Genomic DNA, 12,782 nt, shown 5'->3' on the forward strand with positions numbered 1-12,782 from the left:
TAACATGGCAAGCAAGCATGGGAGAGGCAACTTTGCCCTTGCTTCGATCAGCCGCAGCAAGCGGGTTTTACCATGCCAAGATAACTGTCACAGTCAAAAAGGGAAGAGAGAGAAAAAAAAGAAGGGGAAATACCTTCCGTGTCAGAACAAAAATGAAGCGGTGATCGCGGTTCGGTTCTCGCCAAGCCCGTTGCTCCCCGTTTCCTTGCCTGTGAGACTATTGCTTCTTCACTGGGGCTTTTCATTGCTTTTTTTCTTTTTTCCTTTCTTTGTTCCCCTGTGCTTGTTACTGTCCTTCCCTTGCCTTGGAATGGCGCATGATTAAGTTTTTTTTTCTTTCTTTCTCCAGTGAGAGCGCAGCAGGCGCGCAAAAACGGTGTGGGAAAAAAAAGGAGAAGAAAGGGATTCAATAGCTTGTCGGAAGTCGTGGGGAGGGGGGATATGATAGGTGTGACAGTAAATCATTGTGGTGAATCATCACACAAAGCGGCTGAACTTTGGTGATGCTCGGATCACTTCAGGTAGGTTGTGATGGGGGAAAAGATAAAATTAGATTACAGGCAAACAAAAACATGTGTTACAATTGTAATAAAAAACGTACAGAGTACATCGTTACTTTTTGTTGTCTATTTGACTGTTGCAAAACTATCCTTGCAAAGCCTTGTGTCATTACTGCACCTTTCAAACGTTGCCCCTCCCACTGCCAAGACAACGTTGACGAAGAGAAAAAAAAAAAAAAAAAAAACTGTCCGATGATGGCTCCCTGGTTTTTTTTTGGGCTTGAACGACAGCACCACATGGGCAACCTGCCAAAAACAAACTCTCCCGATTTGTCGAGAATCCGGTAGCTCCGGCGTTTATCATAGTCAAAAATGTAAGCGAGCGCTACGCGAGACCAAGCAGCTGTCAAGAAGAAAAGATTCCTGGCCTATAAAAAGTGCTTTTAAGAGAGGAGGGGCCGCCTGAAATTCGTCCTATATCAAAGAGCATATATACAGTGTCGCGTATGCCAGGTGCTTAAAAATACGTAGATCCTAGATCCTAGATCCTGGACCAAACGGGTGCCAGGGAATAATACAGTACTTTGATGTTCGGCGCAAAAAAAAAAAAAGTCTCCTTCGGAATTTCGAAGCATCACAATGTATTCGACATAAATTAATAAAACAGTAAAATGGAAACGTTGATGCGCCAATGTAACGCAGTCATGATACCTAGGTAGCAGGTCCAGGAAAACACATCGTGGTAAGTAATGGATGTGGTACTGTGGTTTCATTCAACATGCTCTAAACTATGGTAAAGTACCACGCCAAGTTACCGTTCGGTTGGAAGGTTTGACCTTTCTCCGCTGATATCGCCCAGTACCGAGAAGGGCTGTGACGACCCCAAAGATACTATACTGCGGTACTGTTTGGAAAGCACCAAATTTGTTATGTTTCTCAGGCTGCCAAGGAATAAACGAGCTATAAGAGCAACTTTATAAGTGAAGCCTGGGAAATTACTATGGATATTATCACTAACAAACATTAACAACAAAAGCTCGGATTCGTCCACATTATTTCGTCCAAAGATGTAGCGAGCAGCGGCATTAACACCCATCCTAAGTCTGGTTGAGATTAGATCTCGGGGTCAGCTTTTGCGACAATCAGGTGTCCATTTTCCCGCCAGGCCGGCCGGCCGCCTTCTCGTCGGGGCCAAAATGGATTAAGCATTCAACAGTATCCTGCTTCCCCCTGTCCAGCAGTACGTTTGCAGCACGCGCTACCACACATCTTTTGCCTTGGCTTGCCCCGAAAATAAACAAAACCGTAGAGTCAGGTCAGCCTTTCTTTGATTGATACTCCGTACATGAGGGTACTGTAGAGGCGGTCAGAGAGTATCGGGATAATAACCCAAGCCAAGGCCCCCTACGTAATTTCAGGACAAGCTTGGCCATGACCGTTTTCTCGTGCGCAATCGCATGGGTCCCCCCCCCCCCCCCCCCCCCCCCCGCCCCGGTGGTTGACCCAGATGTGCACCATTCGAATAAGGTATGTAGGTAGTGCCTAGTAAATGGGATTCAAAAGTGGTAAGACGCTCCACAACTGCCCCTGAGAAGGTTGAAGAGCACGTTTTGCACCGTCTCGACTCTTTGCTTGGTCAAATCAAATCAACACCTACCCGTAAGCAAAGAACTTTGTGCGCACATACTGTTCTGTGGTATGTACTTACCTAGGTACCTACTTTACCTATCTATGCAATATGTGCTCATTGTGCTTAGCATGAAACAAGCCCTAAGCCCTGTATAATAAACGACAGGAGTCGTGGATTGTGCTTTTTGCCGGATAAACTGTGCCAGCCAGGCCGGTAGAGAATTGCTTCTGCAGTAATCATTTCCTGCAAGAGTCAACCTTGAAAAAAAAAGAAAGCAAAAAAAAAAACACCAAGCCACTTAGAGTAGGTCATGCCCCATACTGTATGAGCATCGAGATTGGAATTGACGTTCCCGCACGATGGGCTCTATGGCCCCATAGCAGCAGCTTTGTCACAACCGAGCTCAATGGCGTCAAAATGTCAAAGTGGCTGGGAACCGAGTTTTCTTTCCAACCTCGTCCAGGGGCCCTGTAATTCCGTCACGTGATACCCCCAGCGCATACCAACCCCTGCCGGCCCAAGTGTTTGTACCTACAAAGTATCAGCACAATAGTTCGTGTAACAATGCTTGTCCAAAGAGGCGAGAATAACCGCAACAAAACGGGTCCACTGCTATGATCCAAGCAGGACGGACATACGTAATTCATACAAAACCTACAGGAAAGTATTGTATCCGTAATCCCATTTTGCCCCTTGCCTGGTTCTCGGTAAAGTCGCAAAAAACTCAACCAGACTCGATCCAAGTTTGGGTCGGTATTTTTCGGAGTGTGGAAAGAAACCGTATGGGCGACTGAACTGAATCAGAACGGACGGAAACATTTCTGCCGATAAAAATTTAGTCATTCAGATCATCGCATCCTAATTAGTTCGTTCTAGGAGCTTATCAGAACAGTTTCGGGCGGGAAATTCTTTTTTCAAAAGATTTCAGTCGAGATTGATTACTGTTGTTACTTCAAAGCAAAGGAAAAAAAAAAAAAAAAAACATGGTGCTGTCCCGGGACGCAAAGAACGCTAGCGACAATAAATGTTACGTTCGTACGTCGATCATGAATCTGACAGGAATATGCTTGCCGTTTGAAATCAGTTGAACCCCTTGATGGACCCCAAAAAATTGCCCAGCTTGTCATGGGTTGGGTGAGCTTTCTTTCCATTTTAACAGAGCTAATCACAACAATGTCCACACATCCCATCATTCCCAGCCAAAGGGTAATTAAGATTTGGAAGTGCCCAGGGCAAATTAGGCGCATGGGATTAAGAAAAAAAAAATCTAACATACCATGGCCATGCCATTCTTAAAACTCAGGGCGGAGCCAATTTGACGCTGACTCTGGTTTGATAATTCGGAAATGCAGGTTCATTCATGCAACGAAAACTGTTCCTGGGCCCGATCGAAAAGCAGAAACGCAGGTTGTCCAAGGTTGGTACCTAGAGGTACAAAGAAACATTTGGATTTTACTTCGTAAGCTTTTTGGAGAATGAGGAGAAGTGAAGCCCAACTAGGTATAGGTAGCCCAAGCCCATGCACCTAAGGTATTTACGGATACCTAGGCAGAATACAGCCGGACGAATCGCAAACGATGATATATATTTTTTGGACGAGTTAGTTTACCTTACCTACCTGCCTTGCATGCCTACCTACCTTACCTACCTACTTACGAAGTAGGTACGTACATATTCCTTGGCTTGGTTGTAACGGAGCAAGGTGCGCCTAACTGTTCCTTGCCCAAGGTCGGCAGCTGCGCCGAGTACCCACCCACTCAGGTCTGGCGCGCTATCTTTGGAAAGTACAAAATATCCGCATCTGGGCGAGGCAGGGATTTCTCTAATAGTACTTACTGTACAGTACATACATATCCATAGCCGCTCCTTTACTGTTCTCGGTTGGACTTGACTGATTGATTGACTGGTGCCTTTCATGCTCCATGCACACCCCCATGCAATATCGGAACGTAGCTGCCTTCAATCCTTGCATGCCAAATCAAACAACCTTACGTTTGGATGAAATGAGAAGCGGGGTGGAGACGACATGTGTGTGGTCGTCTAGGGCACGGACCTCTATGGTGACGATTCCCTCGGGATCCCATCAAACAACAAAACTCGGTTGATGGTGTTACTTCCATAACGGCAGTGGAGGAAAGTAACTTCAGTATCAACGAGTTATTGAGATGGGTTGCACGGTAGTGGGACTTTACAAACTCCCAACCGACACCTAAAAGTCTGTCAGAATATTCATCAAACATTATTCAAAATTATTGTCTGGTCAACATTGCCTGGGTACGTTACCTACGGATACATACGGTATATACACCGTACCTGCCTATCTTTCTTACCTAGGTAGGTACATAACAGTAATTATGTCGATACCCTAAGTCAGGTAGATACACAGGGTAGGTAGGTAGGTAATTATGTACAACAGTACTTTGTGGTAAAGTACCGATTGGTACATTACAGCCCTTCTACAGCAATTGATTGATTGCAAGGGGCAACAATAACTAACCCAGGCGGAAGAGATCCCGCTACTACTGTGGTCCTTGCAGACCCTGTTCGAGAGGGGAAGTCAACCGAAAGAAAATCCATGCTTGCCCAACTCCATCTGGCACACCGTTAGGGTTGCAACAAGATTGGTGCCGGGGATGGGTAAAGAGATCGAAAGCGAGAGAGAAAGAGAGAGAAATGATTTTCAGTGTCTTCACTCAGCCTTCTTCGGTCTATCTGCATCGAGCTGGGCCAACCGACCCAGGTCGTTTTATTATCTTGGCCTCCATGCAGCGCGACTGGCCACTGAGAACTTATCTCAAGTAGATGGGTTCAATTGCTTACTGTCTGGCCGCGCCACTCAAAGGGAGAAACAACAGCAATAAAAAGCAAAAACATCGCTAAAAGGGGGGGACGAAGGAATGGAGAAACGGGAGGAAAAGAAATGCAAAATGGAAAAATGTGATAGACCGAGAAAAGAGCAACGATCGATCGACTAAATCTCCATGCTGTACATATAGTACCTACAGCGAAAAAAAAAAAAAAAAAAAAAAAAAAAAGACTCCCCATCTTCAGCCAGTAGAATGCGAGGCAAAGGTAGGAGTGGAGGGCTGAACATACGAAGTAAGTACTGGACGATGTTTTCAACATGGGTTTACGCCACGGGTATTATTGTGGTCAACAAACACTAACACGCGGGGGAGGATGCCAATGTTATGGTAAGGTACTTTCCAATGGTAGGTGGGCTCGGGGCAAGAGGACAACTACAGGAACCTGCTAACCACTAATTTTTCCTTCCCTTTCTCTTGTTCTCTCTCTTCCCCCTTTTCCTACAGAGATCGTTTGCCCAATAACATGAATCCCCTCCCTCCCGGAACAGACCCGGTAAATCTGCAATGCTATCATCAGCTTGTATTACGATTGGTTCTAAAAACCTAGCAACTTGCATCCACCAAGCCTGCAGTACGACAGTCCACCCCGGTACCGTAGAGGCCGCAATGACGGTGTCATGCTCTCTGGCTGGAGCAAGCTTGATGTTTGGTATTTTCTTTTTCTTTTCCGTTTTCTCTTTTTTCTTGGATTTTTCTTTTTGTTTTTCTTTTAACATTTTCCCCATCAATATACTTTTTGCCTCGCCCACATTCGTGCAAAGTCACGGCGAAACAAGGGTGTCTGCCTGGATCGCCCTCAGTGTTCAGGTGGTCCCAGCCGGCTTTCTATTATTGATTAACATCATGTGCAGAGCATTCAGAATACTACCAACATAGGCTAGACAGAATAGGACAGGATAGGACAGGACGAATTTTCGCTTTCAACATACCTACATATCGGTACCACCCGAGCATGTCCGACACTACATCCACGATAATCAAGTGCTCATGCCACATCCCACAAACCTTGCCTTATTTGATTCCACCTGCAGGACTTGTTCCGGGCTGTTCTTGTTCCCAGCCATTCACGTCGGCCTACGGCATCCGTCACCCAAACACGGGCGCAAACATTTTTATTTTATTTTATTTTTCTATTTTATTTTTTCTGATCACAAACATTTTGCTTAACCCGCTAGCCCTGAAGGAGCAAGACGGTGGTGGTTCGCTTGTTTTGCCCGATGCCTGCACCATTTTCCGTCATACCCACCTCGACCAAGATACTGCTGCTAGAGGTTCGAGCTCTGTCTGGTACCAATCTAGAGGCAGGCCCCAGTTTCTGCCCAGACCACCAGGCGGACGGGTCTGGTCTGCCGACAAAAGGGTAACTTACCTACCTTGCTTGCTCCCGTCTTGTCTACGATTTCCAGCTGGTCTGCCACAGCTTTTTTCGTGGGGGGACCTTATAGCATCGTGACCCCTGGCCTTAGCAGACACGAAGCTGTCCCACTATTTTTACTACACAAGCTACAACACACACACCACACACACACACCTCTCTCCGGAGCGCGCCCTTGTACTTTCTACCCTCTCTGCCTCTGAAGCTACCTTGTCTTTATCAAACCAGAACACCCGGCTGAAGCAGCATCCCAAGACTTGCTTGTTTGCTGCACATCACTTTGCCTCGCTCAGCGGTCCCATGTAAATGTACGTGGTTATCGCTTGGTGAAAAGACTTGGTGGTTCCTGGTGACCGACATAACGATTTCCGTGGTCTTGTCCCTTTTTTTTTTCCTCATCCTCTCTATCTTTTTACTCTTTTTTGACTATCATTTTATATCTTTTTTCACACGCCTAACATCATAAACCACGTCCATCCAGAAAAACCAAACAAAAGTAGACTTGCCTGCCAGAACTGAGAGGTTGGTCCTCACCACAAACAACGAGTTGTGTCCCGTCTAGCCTGAGTCGCCAGGTTACTCGCGAGTCCAGTCCTGCTACTCGCACTTTTTCCAAGCATCTACCCGTCTATCCGTCACTGTTCGTTCCGGGACTTGTACTGCAAACTGCTCGACAAACAACGGGCGGCGGGTCCCCCCTGCATGCATGCCTCTGCTCATGCGCAAATCTACATTGGCCACTCTGCGACACCGGTCTGTTGCTTGCGTTCGGGTGCCATCTGAGATATTACAGGTTCCTTCCTTCATAGCTCCCCCACCTTCAATCAACCAGGCTTAGGTGCGCCGCATCCGATTTTGCTGCTCTTGACTGCTTCCGACAACCAGGGCCGTTCCCTTTGAGCTCTCCAGAGATACCCCATCATAGGTTACTACCATCTGCTTCACACAAGCACAACTCATTTTTGCCTCGCCTATCCGTCCCCGGAACCCTATTTTGGATGAACAGACTGAACCGGGAACCTCTCAATCAGAGTCAGGGGCTGGTAGAGCAAGGCACACACGGGCACCGCAAATCTTCATCACCCAATGTCTCATAGCCACTCTGAGAACAAAGAAGGACCCGTCCTTCTACAGCTACTTTTCAGGGAGTGTTGATTACGATCCGCTTGGCCACCTCATTAGTAGGCCTGTGCTTCCACGGGCAACGACTGATACAGCAGGCACCTAGGCCTGGCTGGCTTCAAGGGCGAGACGACTTATTTTATTTTCTTTGTTCTTCAAGAGCGCCATCCCAGCCAGCTGATTTCCACCCCCTGACGAATACTACGGGCTCTGTAAAGTCGCAGCTAGACGGGAGCTATAGCTCAAGTAGGACTGGCAAAGGGGGAGCATACTTATCTGCAGGATTTTCTTTCGACCGTCGACCCTCGCTCGCATTTTATCCTTCTCTTAAGCTTCCATCCGTTGTCACCCTCGGTGCTTCCGCTCTTGGCCCAGAAATCGACTTCTACTATATACAACATACTCACCATCGACGGGATCGTTTTTTTTTTGGGGGACGTTCATATCACACGAGCCGTCATTAGTGACAAAAAAACCATAATTCTTCTGCAAAACCTTACCTGTGGTTCTGCACCCTTTTCCTCTCACCTGCTTCTCGTCACACCTTCCACGGCTTGTTGGTCTCTCTGGTTACGAGCACAACCGCTCGAACGCAGAAGCACCGAACTTGTAGCACAAAAAGATACCCCTGGAACTCGAAATTTTCCCATACTTTCAAGTTTGGGACGCACAGCATCGTTTGCCGGCCCACCGGTGAATCTGACCAATCGATACAGCTGGTCAGATTGTTCAAACCCGCGCCATCTCTTGTAAGTGTCATTCCCTCTCAAATTACATCCGGTCCACCGCCACGATTTTCAGCTTGGTTGGACGGCTCCCATGAATGTTCCCCATTTGTGCACCTGCATCTCGAGCATGTCAACCCCCAAGGGAAGCAAAAAAAGTCGAACTGCAGGCCCCTCAAGAGACCTGTAAACTGTTTCTTTTGACACGTCTCCCATTTCGAAGATCTTGTGATACGAAACATTGTCATACTAACGAACTCATGTTCGGGGCAGAACAAGTAACTTCGTTTCGCGGCTTCTCAGGAGAAGTTCGCTATCATCTTGGAAGCTGCGGCAGATCTCCTCGAACACTTTGGCAACCCCAAGGCTTGTATTGCCTCGGAGACAGACCCGCTGTCACGATGGGCCGTGACTACCCTGAGCACTCGGGAAAGGCGTATTACCGCGGCCAGCAGTGGGATGAAGAACGGGCTCATGCAACAACACTAACAGGCAACTACACTGACCATGGCCGGCATGGTGTGTATTTTGATGACGGACGACAAGCAGCATACGCTGAAAATGGACGATATGCAGGATACCCTGATGATGGACGATCAAGTGGATACGATGAAAATGGACGACATGGATGGTATGCCGACTCTGGGCGGTATCAAAACTTGACAGGATCTATGCCTATCGAAATGGCACTCCGCGAGCACTGCAGGATTCCTGTCAAGAGATACTTCTTAGCTGTTCAGACCGATGATGGCAAGATGCTTTACATGCACAGCCAACATAAGCTGGACGAGAGGGATGTTTTCAACCGAATGAGTTCTGATGCCTTTGTCCCTGAAAGGGACCCGAGGCGCCGCAATCTTGGTATGTCACAACCTTTCTGGCAACGTCCCCAGGACAACTCTATCTGGATAGTATAAGATCTTTGCTACCCAAGCTGACAAATACGGCTGACATGGACTCTTGGAACCACTCGCAGATGCACATGAATACGATGCCTATGGAGCGTTTGGCCACAGAGGCACCTATGCAAGGTTCGGGCACACATACGATGGGCCCGACGCAGCTTGGGAAGAAGGCGAATACGTCAGCGGACCAACCAAAGCTCGAAAGCGACACCGCACCCAGGCCAACTTCCGTGGCGGCCCAGACTCGGCAACCGGGGACAGTGACTTGACGACTGCAAACACCCCGGTTCCTCAGCACAGGGGAATAGTCATGTCTGATCACCCAGTCATCATGGAATTTTGTGAGACTCGTTTCAAGAACCTGCAGCAGATGGCCTGCAAGATAGTTGCAAAAGCATGGGTCAAGCTCGTTGAGCCGAAGAAGCAGTCGAATCACCCTTACACCAATGGAGATGATAACGCTCCAGACTGGTGGCCTAAGCCATGGGGCCCAGGCAAGGACGAGAAAGTGCGGCACAAAGAGCCTGACCATCTGTGGAAGAGAGGTACGAAGTTGCACTTCATTGTTGTCTACAATACCAGTTCGTGATTAGAAAACAGGGAATTCTGACACACCGATCATCACAGAGAGGATCTATCTTTTGAACCACATTCTGCAGCTGATTGTGCAGCCGAATCACAAGCAACATCCAGACATTCAAAAACTCAAGTTGAATGTGGCCAAGCTCGAAGAAGCCACGGCCGAGGCTCTGTCTTCATTCTTCCTGGACAAGGAGAACCCCGGCAATGCCAGGAGGAAGGTATATCTGAAAGAAATTTTTAAAGTGGCCAAGGCTCAGGAGAGATATCTGAATGGCGAAGTTGGTATGTGATGAAGCCCCGAACCCATGTGGCTTTGTCACGCCGATACTATATCTGTTATTACTTGATGCTGACCAAGGATCTCTTCTGTGCAGATGGCGACTACAAAGTCTGGGTGAATGCTGACGACAAGTTCACCGAGGAAATGCAGAGTGGAGATGATCATATTTCTGGAACGATGAATCAGTCCGAGGATGACATGCGGCAGGCTCAGATGGGAAGAGGTTCTGCACCTCCTTCTCAGCCGTCGCCGCTCAAGTCGACAATGATGCAGCCTGGCTTCACACCTCACGGGCTCCCTGGCGCCCCTGGACCCAGTGGTGATCATAGCCCACCCCATATGCAGCATGGCGGCGGTGGCGGTGAGCAATTTTTGGGCGGCGTTCCAGTTCGGACCATGAATGAAATGCCCTCGTACCAAGCCCCAGAAATATATTCTGGCCTCTCAGGCTCACGACGGTCCTCATCGATATATGGAATGACGACAGAATATGCTCCGGCTGGCACCAGTGGAACGGCTACTCTCCACGGCATATACACAGCCCAATGGCCCCATCAAGGACCAGCATCAGCGACGCCCCCGAGCTCTGCGACAGGCAATCCAGCCATCAACTTTACCTTCACCTCGCAGCCTCAAACGCTACCACTACCCGCCCCATTCGTGACCCAGGCTGCCGTTCAGGCAAGCCAGCATGCGACGGCAGCGCCAGGCGCGGCCTACATGCCCTTTGCACCAGATTCTTTGCCCAAGGTTGAGTCGGCCAGCGTTGGCGGCGCGCTCCATTCACCTGATGGTCAGCACGCTTCATCTCATCATCAGCCCCATACCATGAATTTGGCTCGTCACCCTCTTCCGAGTGCCCCTGGAATGATGAATCACGCACCCTCCAGTTATTCCGAGTATGGTGCACATGAGTCCCGGCACATGCCGAGACCTCTTTCATGAACAGTTCGCTACCAAGCGAAGACCCTGGGTACCTACCTACCTACCTACTTTGTGTATCTCTTGTCTCCCCTATTTTACTCCTAAGGTTCTTTTATTTTGCTCTAATATCTGGCGAGTGGATCCGCACTCGTGTCTTGTCTTGTTCTTCTCTCTTGTTCTTTTCACTTATTTACTTCATTACAACAGCTGATTCTGCTGCTATGACTTTTTTTTCACCGTTTACTCTTCGACATTCGACATATTTATCACGATGAAATTTACGGCAGCAAATGGGAACTGAGAAAGCACGCGAAAGAAGAGACTCATCTTTCTTGATCTATACCCATGATAGAAATGGAACTTGAATCACGGCCGGGCCATTTGATTTGTTTATCGCTTTTATGCGTTCTTTGCGTCTTTCTTTTGTTTTTTTCTTCCTCTTTTCCTTTGACATACCAAAACTCATCATCAATCCATCGATTTTCCTTTCCCCCCCCCCCCCCTTTTTTTTGTGTCCACATCATGCTCCAATTTGGGTTTCACGGCGCGACTTTAATACTTTATCCACGGCGCTCATGCATTCGGACCTTTGTTTGTTTTTCTTTGTGTTTCCCCTGCTGCTACCCTCACTTGTTTTTGTTAACTCGATGTGTTGGGGATATAAATCTCCGTGGCGTTGAATCTTGGGTGTTCACTTGAGCGAGCGTGTGTCACAACGAAGGCACTGACTTGAGAAAGAAAAAAAGGCAACTTGGAAAGTCTTTAAAGTAACTTGTTTCAGGATGCATCTAGTCTCTGTTTCTTCTTTTTTTTCTCTTTTCTTTTTGGCATTTGAACGAGAAACAAAAACATTGTTCGGACATGGAAAGCATCATCTGCCCGATATTGCGAGGCGAGTGAGTGGTAGAATACTTACCATCTCACTAGAGGGACAGTCCAGCAAGGCTCCCTTTGTGTGGCTATTTGCTTTATTCTTTTCTTTTGTTGGGTTTGATCTTTTCAGTTATGATACTATATCAAGTATATGTTGGGTGGCTAGGACTACGATTTTTATTTTGAGATATGATAATATACTAGCGTTCACCACAAACCAAGCCTCCCTGCAAGACGTGAAACGACCTGACAGCCTCTCTTCTAATCTGTCAGCATGATATCATAAACCTGTTGGATCTCTAGCAGCCAGAGAACGGGATTGCTGTATGAACTTCACCCCCTACAAAGCCCAAAAAAAAGAAGAAGAAGAAGAATTGGCTCATCACATACGGGCGGTCAATGTTGGCCGCTGCTGGCAATGCATTTGCGGCTACCCGCAGGAACGCATATGCTCCCAGGTGGATACTTATCTTTATGGGAACTTTTTGATCCCCATCGGCTACTTTCATCCGCCCTGAGCCTACCTATCATGCACTAGAAAGAAGGAGGGGGGCCAGGTGGGTGCGTAAAAAGGGAGAAAGCCAGCCCCCGAGTTGTGGCGTGATGCTACGTATGTGTTGTTGTCATAAGGTCAGATGGAGAGAATTTGGGCAAAAAGTGATAGGTCTATCAAGGTCTAAGCCAGCCTAAACATAATCTCCTGCTGTAACATGTGCGTTTTTTTTTTCGGGTAAGCTGATATTAAGCTGTGATGATGATGATGATGATGATGATGATGATGATTATCCAGGTCCCCCTGGAGACCGGCGAGGCTAGACCACGCACCGGGACCCATGATCATCCCCCGGACCGTGGTTGCGGAAGAGGGCGTGACTGCCCATTCTTGTGGTTTTAAAGTCAGCTATGGGGGATGCCAGTTGGCTGGTGTGATGAGATGCCGTCCTTCTCCCTGGTCGACATGATTCAGCTTTTCTCGGTGTGTACGACTGCTTGGGGGGG

At 47.8% G+C, this 12,782-nt stretch overlaps 2 protein-coding genes across 2 annotated transcripts; one reads left to right on the forward strand and one right to left on the reverse strand.

The window, feature by feature from the left end:
• Positions 1–2,579: 2,579 nt before the first annotated feature.
• Positions 2,580–3,074, reverse strand: PgNI_03821 (uncharacterized protein). Its single transcript, XM_031123874.1, has 2 exons — positions 2,789–3,074; positions 2,580–2,661 (listed from the first exon to the last, which is right to left on the reverse strand). The coding sequence occupies exons 1-2, from the start codon at positions 2,971–2,973 to the stop codon at positions 2,610–2,612; spliced, it is 237 nt and encodes a 78-aa protein (XP_030984125.1). The 5' UTR covers positions 2,974–3,074; the 3' UTR covers positions 2,580–2,609.
• A 3,692-nt stretch (positions 3,075–6,766) lies between these two features.
• On the forward strand, positions 6,767–12,004 carry PgNI_03822 (uncharacterized protein). Its single transcript, XM_031123875.1, has 5 exons — positions 6,767–8,243; positions 8,493–9,080; positions 9,196–9,669; positions 9,752–9,988; positions 10,081–12,004. Exons 2-5 carry the CDS (start codon positions 8,621–8,623, stop codon positions 10,929–10,931), a joined length of 2,022 nt encoding a protein of 673 aa, XP_030984243.1. The 5' UTR covers positions 6,767–8,243; positions 8,493–8,620; the 3' UTR covers positions 10,932–12,004.
• The last annotated feature ends 778 nt before the right edge of the window (positions 12,005–12,782 follow it).

This window comes from Pyricularia grisea, assembly GCF_004355905.1.
Source record: "Pyricularia grisea strain NI907 chromosome Unknown Pyricularia_grisea_NI907_Scaffold_2, whole genome shotgun sequence".
NCBI lineage: Eukaryota > Fungi > Ascomycota > Sordariomycetes > Magnaporthales > Pyriculariaceae > Pyricularia > Pyricularia grisea.